The 12,414-nt window shown below is 45.3% G+C and overlaps 2 protein-coding genes across 3 annotated transcripts in view; one reads left to right on the forward strand and one right to left on the reverse strand.

The window, feature by feature from the left end:
• The window catches only part of LOC119390336 (cytochrome c oxidase subunit 6A2, mitochondrial), a 673,327-nt gene that overhangs the window by 450,638 nt on the left and 210,275 nt on the right, over positions 1-12,414 (forward strand). The gene's annotated exons all lie outside the window — the stretch shown is intronic.
• Positions 1-12,414, reverse strand: part of LOC119390329 (intermembrane lipid transfer protein VPS13D) — a 128,362-nt gene that overhangs the window by 22,518 nt on the left and 93,430 nt on the right. The window contains exons 61-68 of the mRNA XM_037657927.2: positions 12,206-12,372; positions 11,504-11,632; positions 10,265-10,409; positions 8,560-8,732; positions 5,680-5,876; positions 4,933-5,089; positions 4,406-4,508; positions 1,642-1,936 (exon numbers count right to left, since the gene is read on the reverse strand). Coding sequence (XP_037513855.1) covers positions 1,642-1,936; positions 4,406-4,508; positions 4,933-5,089; positions 5,680-5,876; positions 8,560-8,732; positions 10,265-10,409; positions 11,504-11,632; positions 12,206-12,372 — 1,366 coding nt within the window. The remainder of the gene's footprint in view (positions 1-1,641; positions 1,937-4,405; positions 4,509-4,932; positions 5,090-5,679; positions 5,877-8,559; positions 8,733-10,264; positions 10,410-11,503; positions 11,633-12,205; positions 12,373-12,414) is intronic.

Genomic DNA, 12,414 nt, shown 5'->3' on the forward strand with positions numbered 1-12,414 from the left:
TGTTCGTGTATATGGAGTGAGCGCGTAGTAGCTATTCAGTGCAACGCCAACCAATAGTTGACGTAACTTCACGTCGAAAAGAGGACACCGCTGTATTGTATACGCGATCATGCACGTAAAGTTTGTAATTCCAGTACGCACACAACAACAAGCACGCAGCGAGCACACACCGCACAATACATACATCACGTAGTCCGATAACAACAACATAAGTTTATTGCCCTTTCATTGAACGACACAGCCTCTAAAAACGTACGATGCCTTCAGCGCATGTTATGTACGGCGCGTCAGACGCCAAAAACAAAAGTTCACGTGTGTTCTGAGTTGCCACAATGAGTAAGAAGCAATAGAGCGCACATCCGAGAGCTTCGCATGCAAATACCATGCATTAGTGATCAGCAATGAAGCGGACGTGTACGTATACACATGAAAAGTGACACCCGGTACTTTCCGCAGTGCACGCGATTTGCACCGGGTATACGCAACCATACGCAACAGCTGGGCATTGCGTAGCTTTCCTAAAGAACACACACAAGGAGTAGCATGCGTGAATCGACGGCGCCGCTTGTACGACGAAAAAAAAAAAAAAGGCTCAAATCGCACATGCGCTTGCAAACGACACGACGGAAATCGCGAAATGTTTCAAGGCTCCTTCGGTAGGAGGCGATGCGGGTGTTTGCGATGTGGAGGCTTCACGAATGTGACGTCAGGGCCTCTCCTTATTTTTCCTTCCTCCATGGTTAAATGAACATATTAGCCACATTGATTATTCTTTTTTTTTTTAAGTTTAAGAGCTTGTTATATGGGCTTATATGCTCTAAGCATAGTAAATTTTAAAACGTAATGTATTTTACAGGTTATCACTTGCATTCCACTGAAAGTCAAATCCTGCTACTATTCAAAGCTGCTTCCACTTCCCTTTGAACCAAGAAGAATGACATTTGCACATTCCTTGTTTCAATTTTAAAAAATATTGTGCAGGTTAGTTAGGCCATAACAAAAAATATGCTCTTCTTTCTTTATAATATGCGGTACATACTATTCGAATTCAATTCGAAATTATTCGACCAAATCACTATTCACTTCGAACTCACTTCTAACCTAAAATTTACTATTTGCACAAGCCTATTTATGAACAAAATAAAGTAAAAAAACCTTATTTTCTAGAAGAAATGTACCAACTATGCACAGCTTATTCGTCAATCTGTTTTTATTTGATCTTTGAAGCTGCTAAAACAAATGTGAGTTCTTGCACTTTGCCTTTTAAGTCCTTTCGGGCACAAGAAAGAAAAAAGAAGAATAATCTGGCACTCATCAATACTGTCAAAAGAAGTATGAGCGTCTGAAGTTTCTCCATCACAATATTCACCTCACACATAGTACCTTGAGTATTTTAGTTCTGCAATGTTAAAGCAAGGAAGTGAAGAATATTCACAGCAATAAAAACACCACTGCAAGAAAAAACACCAGGCCTGCGTGGAACACGCAGCACAGTCACAGCGAAAGCTGGAGGAGAGCCCTTCTTAGAGCCCGTTGTAAACTCTCTTTGTGTGACCACTGCAAGTACATTTGTAAGGTACCCACCACGTCATAAATAATCATAATTTTGTAAAGTAAGACAGACCCAACATGTGTGCTCACCTCTTCTCATGCCATGAAATCCGTCACGTGGCTGCACAAACATTCCAGGCAGCTGACAGCAAAGGCGGCCGTCGCTGCTGAACTGCCACGTCTGGGTCAGGCGGCGCCGGCCGTCGGGCTTGCGCAGCATCAGCTCGGTGTACTTCTTGGGTTCGGGACCCAGGCCGGCAATGTCGAGGACCAGCATGCGGCCGGGTTCGGCACTGGGCCGCGGTTCGCGCGGAGTGCTCGAGCCCTCGTGCTGCAGCATCCCCGTCGAGGTCATCCGCCACAGCTGTGAACGCTTGCCTAGCTCCTGCAAAGAAATGTAAGATAATGAATTTTAATGCACCGTAATAACAAAGAGAAGTGAGAGATACCAGAGTGGCAAACAGTGCCCTGCACAGAACATAACCACAGATTCAAATGACAGTCATGAGATGTCAAAGTAATCCCTATCTTGAGCATGCATGAAATCAGATTAACAAGTCCTTTACATGAACGTAACACATTGTTAAGCACATGATTTACATGGTAGTACCTCAGCTATTCCCAACGAATAACGGTAAACAAAACTATAAACATAGGTGCATTTTCCTCACAATAGCAATTAATTACTTAGCCTAAGCAGCATGCCCAAGCTTTCACGTCTTAATTATAACTTTCACCTCTTAATTACGAATATTTTCAACAGATGACTAGACCTAGAACTGAATGCAGCTGCCAAATTTGTGTAAAAAAAATGTAACCTTCTCAAGGCACTGCATAAAAACTGGGCTGCAACAAGGTGCATACATTTGGTATTGCAGCCTTATTGGCTCAAACTCAGATTAGATGTAACAAGCACCGTAATAAAAAAACAGCACATAAATGTGTTGCTTCTGTGCCCACCACTTCCTGGTAAGCCATTGGTGTCAAACACCTTTGGTAACAGTATTACTGCATTCAAAAACAAACAGATGCTCTCTTTGCATGTAGGTACCGCTGCAATGTTATTCTCTCGGCTGGCATAAGCACAAGCCACAACAGTGACTTTCTGTATGCAATCACAAGGTGGAAACGGCTGTTCGTGATGCTTGAGTTTCCTAATAGCACGAGCTATTAAACACTGAAATGGTTAATAAGGACTTGAGGAGGAGTCAGTGCAAAAGCATAACACGAGATGCCTGGCAGTTCAGTTAAAAAACCTGCCACTCCACACTGTCTTGATTTCAAGGCAAAAACAAGGTAACGCTGAATGCAACCGCTCTTTCATGCTGGTCTCTACGGTACCTTCACTTGGCTCACTGGCCTCTGTGTAGCTCCTCCACTTCAAGGCCCAACTTTTTTGGCTTGTGCATACACTATGTGCATACACCATGGCATACAGAGTGTCCATACAAATAAACACAACAATCCACACAACACAGTAAAAAAACACATCCATTTAACATAAATAATACAGCATAGACCATTTATAACGTAACCGCTTACAGTGCAGTACCGGCTATAATGCGGTCGTTTACCCTCCCATAGAACTCCATGTATACGCATACCGCTTATTGTGCAGTCCCCCGAGATGAAATACCGGTTATAATGCGGCTGCCGGAACGTTCTCAGAGATGCAATGGAGCGAGCATGCTTCTCAGCGGAGATGAGCCGGCGAGGGAGAGCGCGGCGACGGCGTTACGAAGGAGGAGGGGACGCGGAACGAACGAACAAGAGCGGGGGGAGAAAAAAAAAAGGAATGGAGAAATGGTGGTGGGAGGCAGCCACATGGAGGCAGCAGCCCGGCGCGGGTGCGTGGTGTGAGGAGGGGGAGAGGTTGCGTGGTCGACGGAAAAGCCTTTGACGCGCCCCGCTACGTACGGGCGCCCGCGACCGCATCGAGAGCGCGTTACCGCTGTTTGTCGGGAAAATAGTTGCTTCGTCGTAGAGTGCAGATATCGCGCGTGCAACCTCGATGCTTTGAGACGCCATTGAGCTTTCACCTTTGTCATCAACAGGCAGACTTACAAGCTTGAAATGCTTTTTCAGGATAGTTGCCGCGGCTGCTCTCCTGACCACGAACCGAAACTTTGTTTCATGCGTGATGCCCTCGGTTTAGCTCATGAGTGCAATCTCTTCTATGCCCGATCTCCGTGTTGTCTAGGGCAAGCTTCTCGCGACGGCATGCCAAGTTGCAACGCGCATGCCATGCCTAACAAGCGCTAGCTGCCATGTCGGTGGCCGCGGACTACAGAAGTTGCGGTTTGGTGCCGAGTCAATGAAACATTTTGCAGTTGTTGCATTTAGAAGGCGTGACTTACATCTTTAACGAAAACGCGGGCGTGCGTGTGAAACACTCGAGTGCTGGTTTGTGGTCGCCACCGTTTTCGACATTGCGCACGCACAGTGTGTTACTGCGGCGATTTTTTTTTTCCGCATTCGTTATGTTGGCACCGCAGGTCCGCGGACGCTAACCGTTCAACATTTTCAAATGTAAGCAGATGCAAACTTACGTCCCAGTCGCATGCCTGCCTGTTGGTCATGTTTTGCACACGTGCAACCTTTCAAAAATGTTGTTTTGGTTATAGTGTGGTACTGCTTATAGTGCGGATATTCGCGACTCCGGCGACTTACGTTATAAGCGGTCTATGCTGTGGTTTGGCAACGTGAAATTCTATGCTGCATATTATCGCTAGAGCACAACTTTCAGTGCTTGATGACACTGAGGCCCCTTCTACGGAGGAAATAACATCAGGGCTGATATTTAAGTAGGTGCTAAAACAGCAAAATACAAGTCACAAGCTTGACTAATACATACCTTCTTGTTAATGACAACGCGGGTCCCTTGAGGAACGTCAAGAACCAGCTCCTGACACTTGACATCTTTTGAACCCGGCTGAACTTTCACCATGGCCCTCGGTCTGGAACAAATAAATAAGTTTGGCACAAAGAATGGCACAAAGGATGGCACAAAGATTATTCACAAAGATTATTAGGAGTCTTCAGAGCAGGTTGGAGCAACAGCTGCCAAAATGAAGCTTTTTGCAGTAGCATGTAGCAAGATTTGCTTTTTGTAGCAGTCTGGAGCAAATGTGACAGCAGTTCCACCATTGCATACCTATGTAAATTGCATACGATAGCATTCATGCAGGAGCCCACAACAGAGTTCTGCATTGCTGTTTTATTATCTCAGCATTAGCAGACCATCAGCTGCAAAGTGTTTGTGAGTCATGCCCCTTACACAGAAAGATTTGATGGGTAAGCTAAAGTGAAGCACCAAAGCATAAAGACAGGCAGCTAACAACGCGGTACATGCAGCTCCCGGGAAATTAACACTGCACTCACTCTAAGAATGTCCCCGAGAAAGCGATGTAGAAGAAGTTCTCGTAGTAGAGCTTCTTGCCAGCTCTGAAAATGGTCATGTCGTACGTCTCGCTCATCCCTCCTGGTGCTGTGACTGTGATGTGCGGGGGCAGTGTGGGCTCGTCCCAGGCATAGGGAACTGCAGGAGTCATTTAGATTAAGAAAGTATTACCTAATAATGAAGTTTTAATGAACAATGTGCTAAAAATTAATTTGCTCATTTAAGGAATTCAAACTCATATACATAGTACTTTCAATATCAGTTACATCCAATGACCTCTCGGTATACTTTTTCATAATACTTTTGCATTACTTTTTTCTTAAGCATACACTTTAACATGTCTTCATTATTGTCAAGCAGGATGCTTTGCTGTACATGTTACAGTTTCCTAGATTTGCAACACCTTTAATTTAGATCATTCTAATTTAACTAATATGCAGAATTTAATATCTCAAAGCAACACAGTAGTTATGACCAATTTTTTTACCACCTAGATTTGGATGACCTGCACCTAAATGCAGGTAACCATGTTTTTCTGCATTTCTCCTCATCGTATTGCAGCCGTGGTGGCCAGGAATTGCTTTGCGATAACATTACTTGCTTGACTCTTGCTTAACGAGAACGCTCCTGTTATTTACTATCTTTTGACAGAGTAGTGCCACACATTTTGCATCAAACGCTTTAGAACGGTCACAGCAAACGAAGTAGGTCATGCAAGCTTTCGGTACCTGAGGTGTGTGCCTTGACAGTGGCCCTGAGCAGTTCGTTGCCAACGTGCGTCTGATGGAAAGTGATAGGAACTTCCGACTGATTGTCAACACGCAGTGGTGGTGGGATCTTGGCACAGTCCATGAAGATGATGAAGAACGTCGCACCTTTCAGGATCACCTCCACTCGAAGGAAGTGGGACCTGCCCAGATCATCCCTGAAATATGTAAACACATTAACTCCAAATCAGCTTCATTGGAACCATTAAACACAAAAAACTTACACCATCTCCTGCTAAAGGGAACCATGTGTGGATGCGAAGCAGCGGGGAGATGGTTCGCTTGAGCGGGAGATCGTGTACTTTATTGAGAGCTTGCGCTGGCGCTAACGCTGACACTGGCGGCGGCGCTGACGCTGGCGTTCATCGCGGCATTGCGCAGGGGAGAACGAAGCGCGCGCTCCGTCATTTTCATACCACGGAACTACTGTGGTGCCCCCCGCCGAGTATCCAGCTGTCGCACCACCTGTTGTGTGCGCTGCTCCGTAGAGTAGAGGATTCCTAGAGGAGAGAAAGGGGGGAGCGTAGGAGAGAGGGGGGAGGGGACGCGCATGCGCTGTAGGGGTTTGGATGTCACGGGAGGGGAGAGAGGGCAGAGCGTAGGAGAGGAGAGAGGGGGAGGGGATGTGCATGCGCTGTTGGGGTGTGGACGCCACGGGAGGGGAGAGAGGGGGGAGCGTAGGAGAGGAGAGAGAGCGGGAGGAGACGCGCATGCGCAGTGGGGGGTGGATGCCGGACGCGGGAGGGACAGACATAGCCCCCGCCATAAGCTTCTTTGCATCTAAAAAAGAGGCATCTGCTTGCACGTGTGTAATGTCACACTCCTTTCAAGTGAAATTATCAGCTTGAAAGGCAACGTTCCTAGTACTCGTAGCCAGAAAACCACATTTAAACGAAATGCAACGTAATTTTTCCTCTTAATTAAGCACTTGAAGATGTGTAGAGCTCAAGCAACAGGTGACCTCAGTTTGCAAGAAAGCTAATCTCAATGCTGTCGACGTAGTAACTGACTTGAGTGACACACTTGCCTGCATTTTCACTACAGTCGAGCCCGACTATATCGAACCCGTTTATATCAAATTATCTCGTATATCGAACAATTTCTAAACACGGTAAATTTACATTGAGAATATATAGCAAAAGTTACTGTTACATCGAACGAAAATAGCAACGACAACCGATATATCAAACTCCATGTGCCTCAAAAGTGCCCCAGCAAGTTGGCTTTCCCTCGCGGTGGCAGGGAAAACTGCCGGCGCCACCCTAGAAAAAGTGGTTTAGATCCGGTTGTGCACGGCGAACACCCCCCTGCAAGAAATGATCCTGGCCCGCTCGCAGCGCTTACAGCCAATCAGAGGCCGTCGTGCTTTCTCCGAGGCGCGGAGGCGGTAGAAGTGAGCGCCATTTTTTCTTTCTTTATGCTTGTGTGCCTGCTGCTGCCTGTTTTCCTCGAGTCCTCATTCAGCGCGGTCCGTGCTGGTGGTGTTGCCTGTTGGTGCTCTGTGAACTTTATTGGCGCGCTGTCATCATGGCTTGTGCAAAGAGGCAGAATTTGCCGTTCGCCGTGAAACTCGAAATCATAAATCGGGTCGAGCTCTTTCTATGTTGAGTAGATCGTGGGCAGATGTCACGAAGGAGATGATCCAGAACTGCTTTAGGCATGCCGGCTTCCGCATGCCTGGTAATGACACCCCAAATTCCGATGACGGCACTGAAGACACCGCAGGTGTTTCCGCCGAAGTTTGGAGCGAGCTGGCAGAGTTCCCGGGAGCTATCGACGGATCGACATTCGACGAGTTCGTCAGTGCGGACGATGATGTCGTTATCATTGGTCAGCTACAAGATGAGGACTACGTTGCAGACGTCGTGCCGACCCCGAGCCAAAGCGACAGCAATAAGGAAATTGACGATGGCCCATTGCCTACATCCTCAGAAGTGATTAGTGCACTTGCGTTGGTCCGGCGCTATTGCGTGAATGTGGAAGGTTGCGGCCTCAGCTGCTCCGACTCGTTGGACAACGTGGAGGCGTGCGTGCTGTCACAGGCAGCGAAGTCGTTGACACTGAAGAAAATCCAGGACTATTTTGTTCCAAAGTAGGGCACGCAAGTAAGCCACCATATTAATAAAGTACTTTTCTTATTGTTATGTGCCTTTGTGTCAAATCCTATAGCGGGCCTATATCGAATTATGCCATATATCGAACTAATAAACGTTTTTTGGCGAGTTCGATATACCCGGGTTCGACTGTACATGGCTAGCGTCTCCCAGAATCTGGCTTCCCCCGCAGCACACACACGACAATGGCACAAGTGCTTTGATCCTACAACCACGTGACAAATGAGGATACTCAGGCACAAGGGGAACAACTTGTTTCCTGCTTTTGGCTTTCAGGGGGTGTCGCTTGCAGACTAACGGCGTACTTGTGGGTGCGATCTGCGGGACATGCACCAGTGATGACTCGGGCGCCAATGGGCAAACATTTACACAATATTCTTGCATGGCGAGTCAAATCTTCCCCGACTCCACAACATGCTCTCTTTCTCCCATTTCGTTTAGCTAATTGACATTTTTGTACGAAGGTTTAATAAGTGCGCTTCTGATTTGTTTGCATGTCCCTTTGCTGAAAGCAACACACTTTCAAACCAACAATTATTAGCTACACTCTACATTTATCATCATGACCTTGAGCAGACATATCTCAGAACATCCTGATTGTAGTGGGGTGCAGTACATATTTGTCATGTGAACTTCTTGAATTTCAAGAAGTTGGCATGACAAAAACTGCACCCCACTATGATCAGAACTTTTTTTCAAAGCCCTTTTTGTCCTGAATGAGACCTGCCTCATGTGAATGTGAAAGGAGTTCAGCTCGTCAATCTTGAAGCCACCAGACCAGAGGCAGCCTGGCATGTCCACAAGCCGCACGCACAGTAGGTTGTCGAGGTCCACCCGAGGCCAGTGGAATGGAAGGCTGGACTTTGGCTTTGCCAAAGAGATGTGATGCCTGTGCTGATGCTGGAAGGCAAGGCACACATAAAAGGTTGCAACACATAATGAAGAAAAGCAAAGTTTTGCTAACTGGTGCACGATGCCAATATGCCGCATTCGTGCAAACATACAGTCAAACTTGTACATATCAAGCCTAACTCATAGAATTATTGCCTACATCAAGCGGTCATAAGTTGCCTAAGAACTCCCATGCAAAAGGCATAGCTCTGAATAACACATGTATCGAAAACTGCCGCCACCACTTTTGGTATATCAAACACTGTGTCAAACTGCATTCCTGCAAGTGTGGTTCTCCTGACTGATAAACATAATTGGAAATAATCATGTTGATGACACTGCGCTGTTTTGGCAGATGCTGTGAAATGAGGCACTGAATCTGACTGGAATTACATGCTATGGAGGATAAACGTGTTTGACTGTAATGCATACAATGCATTACAATCAAACAAAGATGCATTACACTGAAGTTATAACCATACTCCATATATAGTATGTGAATCCTCCCCAACCTCAGCCACAAAGCACTAAGTCTTGCACGAAAGCCAGCCTCTCCATAACAGGCAGTGATGGCATGCCTGTGAACTAAATGTGCACTGTAATGTTCAGTAAGAATAAAGGTAGTGACCCAGACGAGTTTAACTGCAGTGAGAATGTGTATCCAGACAGTTTCAGTCTGACAAACTGATTTCTTTGTTATGGCGGTGACTAAATGATACAAACAACAGGCGAGTCAACGAGATTACTGTCAGCTTTGGGAAGGTTATTCACAGAGCTAGTTGGTGCGACAGTTGTACAATGATGAGCGCTGAAGTGATACAGAAAGAAGAGACCCAAAGGTCTTTTCTATATCCATCTGTTCTTTCCACACCACTTCAGTGCTCATCTTTATACAAATATACCTTGAACTTCTAATGTTCCAAATGCAACTAACAACCACAAAAGCTCCGTCTACAGAGTTGTAACAACCACTGTAGACAGAGCTCACTGTCGTCCTAGTCTCTTACGCTTTTTTTGTGCCCTTTAGTTGCATTTGACACCCTCAACAAACTAATGCCAACTAGCACACTCTCTTGCTATCCTCAATAAGGCCATAGCAAGTGCTTGGTCAGAGGAACACTTTCTCTGGAATCAATGCGTGGACTAAAACACGGGAAAGTTTGCTTCAATTATGTGTTAAGTTCGAAAGCTTACAACAATGACTGGCAGTTTGTGCTCTAACTAGAATGTATGGTTTTGCTCAGACACTAAACAGGTCAAATGCCATTGTACAAATTAATTACCTAGAAACATTTGTCACACAAATCTCCTCATTTTAAACAAGTGACAAATTCAAGAAATAAGTATTAAAAAGCTCATGCCAATGCCGTGAAAAAAATTTCACCTAGTGCAAGTAGTTTACAATATGAAACTGGGATGTGACAAACGAGCACAGAGCCGTTAAAGGTTGGGAAAGACGTATGTGTTTCCAAATAAAGTTTTCAAATGCTTCATTTCCATTATAAGAGGAAGAGCACAACATTCTTTTTAGTATCACTCACCAGCTCCTTGATGGCAAACCTTTGGGCAATCTGAACGACAGAGCTGCTCTGGTTGTCAATCAGGAATCTTGGCGAGAGCACAACGTAGTTGGTGCACATGTAGTTGCCACGCCCTTGTCGAATCTCCACTCCTATTGTGTACACCCTGCAACAATGGCATTCAGCGTAGCATCACAACATTGTTGCTTTCAAAGGCTTTAGGACCTGATTTTCTTAGTACAGGCTTGTACCCATCAAAACAGTTCTACTGATTCCCTTGGCATTGCACATGCGCAGTAGATATCTGCAGTTATGTGCAGCACAGATAAATAATAGCTGCACTAACAGGTCATGACACACAGCAGCGAGAAAAACCAAAATTATCTGCATGGGTACCACATGCTGCACAGAATGCCTCCGCTTTAAAAATTAAATTAGGTGTTCCTCATTGGTGAATATGAAGACGCAGTGTTCACCTATGCAACCCATGCTTGCAGAAAAAAAAATGCCTGCAAAAAAAGCAAAAGAAATTGTTTTAACACACTAGCATGCATGCGGGACATTTTTAAGGCATTTCATTCACCCTGCCAACACATGCTTCAATGACGTAATGGTTATGGTATTGGGTTTCTGAGCAACAGGCTGTGTTAAATCGTGTGGAAACTTCCAATCTTCAACCTTTTCCCTTCATTTTTTAAAGACTATAGTCTTTCTTGGGATACTTAAATGCAGAAATTTTGGTCTGTCTGTCTGTCTGTCACACGATTCAGCCACCCGGCCAAAGTTTAAGCACTTGCTGAACACCCAGTCATCTTGAACTGGTAGCTGCGTTCATACTTGTGAACATTGTCGATCAAAAAGCAAATATTACGCATATCTGAGGTGTAACATCATTACGTAAGTATTAGGTGGTGTGTTCCTTTACTAGAAAATACATAGATACGTAACTCTAAAGACCCAGTGTTTCTTAGGCTGTGCTGAAACGGTGCAGAAACAGCCGGCAGAAGACTATAGTCTTTCAACGACATTTGCAGCAAGGCACGCAAATACGCAGCCAATTCTTTTTTTTTTTTCATTTATTCCTAACTTGTGTTAAGTTTGGTTCTTATTAATATATTTTTCCATTTTCATTTTCGTTTTTTACATTAGGTGGCACTGGTACCGTAGATAGACGACGCGAGGACGCTTTTTCCGAGCTTTCCTCTTGCAAAGAGGTCTCTAATTCCTTGGAATTTAAAGAGGCAAAGCAAACAAACCTACCAGTCTGGCCGGGCATCGTTTGGAGACACCATGAGACGTCGCACCTTGATGCCCTTTTCGAGGGAGAAACACGTGCACCACTGGGGGAAGCTGCGTGGGTGAAGCTCTGTTCCCACCCTCATGCTGCACCTGCACGACAAGCCAATCAAGTGAAGAAAGGTCCAAGTCAGGCACACTTTCATTGGACATTCGTTTCCTTCACATTGACAGATCTTAGAAAGCACATAATCTGTTAAAACAGTGCTGAAAACGAGACTAGACAGTAAAAAGACTGGAAGATGTACAGGCTGCCAAATGAAAGGTCTGATTCACGCAAGGTAGCTACATAAAGCCAAATAGAGTGGTTTCACATCTATCTGTCTATTTAGTCTCTTTTGCTTCTATTCTAGGTTTATAGGGTAACACCACTTTGCATGAATTAAAGGAGATACCTACAAGTTTCTTAATCACAATGCTCATGTGCCAAAATGTGAAAATAACCTGGTAAGGCGGCACCGACAACATGAGGCATGTTCGCCCAGAGAGCAGTCTGAAATCAAGTCGACAGTCTCAACATGGTGGATTCTTACACTTCTTGAAATTTCTGATGTTCTAAAGCACTGCTAGAAGGAAACATCACTGTCGTTGGGTCAGTTTACCAGAAATGCAAGGACAAACTCAACTCATCTTTGGTACAAAAGGGGTTAATGCGTATGTACGCACATCATGGATGCCTCCGTGTCTGCGAAGGAAAAGAGCAGAGGAACCATGCTTCGTGCCTGCTCGTGCTCAGGAAACTGGCCAGCAGATTCCGAGTTAGTTCCTTCTTGCTTGAAGATGAGCGGCAAGCCAGAGCGGTTGATGATCCAGTAAGGCACTGACACATACACCTGCAGTTTCAGAAGCACATGGGAAAGGAAAATGATATAATG

The sequence above is a fragment of the Rhipicephalus sanguineus genome, chromosome 4 (genome assembly GCF_013339695.2).
Source record: "Rhipicephalus sanguineus isolate Rsan-2018 chromosome 4, BIME_Rsan_1.4, whole genome shotgun sequence".
Taxonomy (NCBI): domain Eukaryota; kingdom Metazoa; phylum Arthropoda; class Arachnida; order Ixodida; family Ixodidae; genus Rhipicephalus; species Rhipicephalus sanguineus.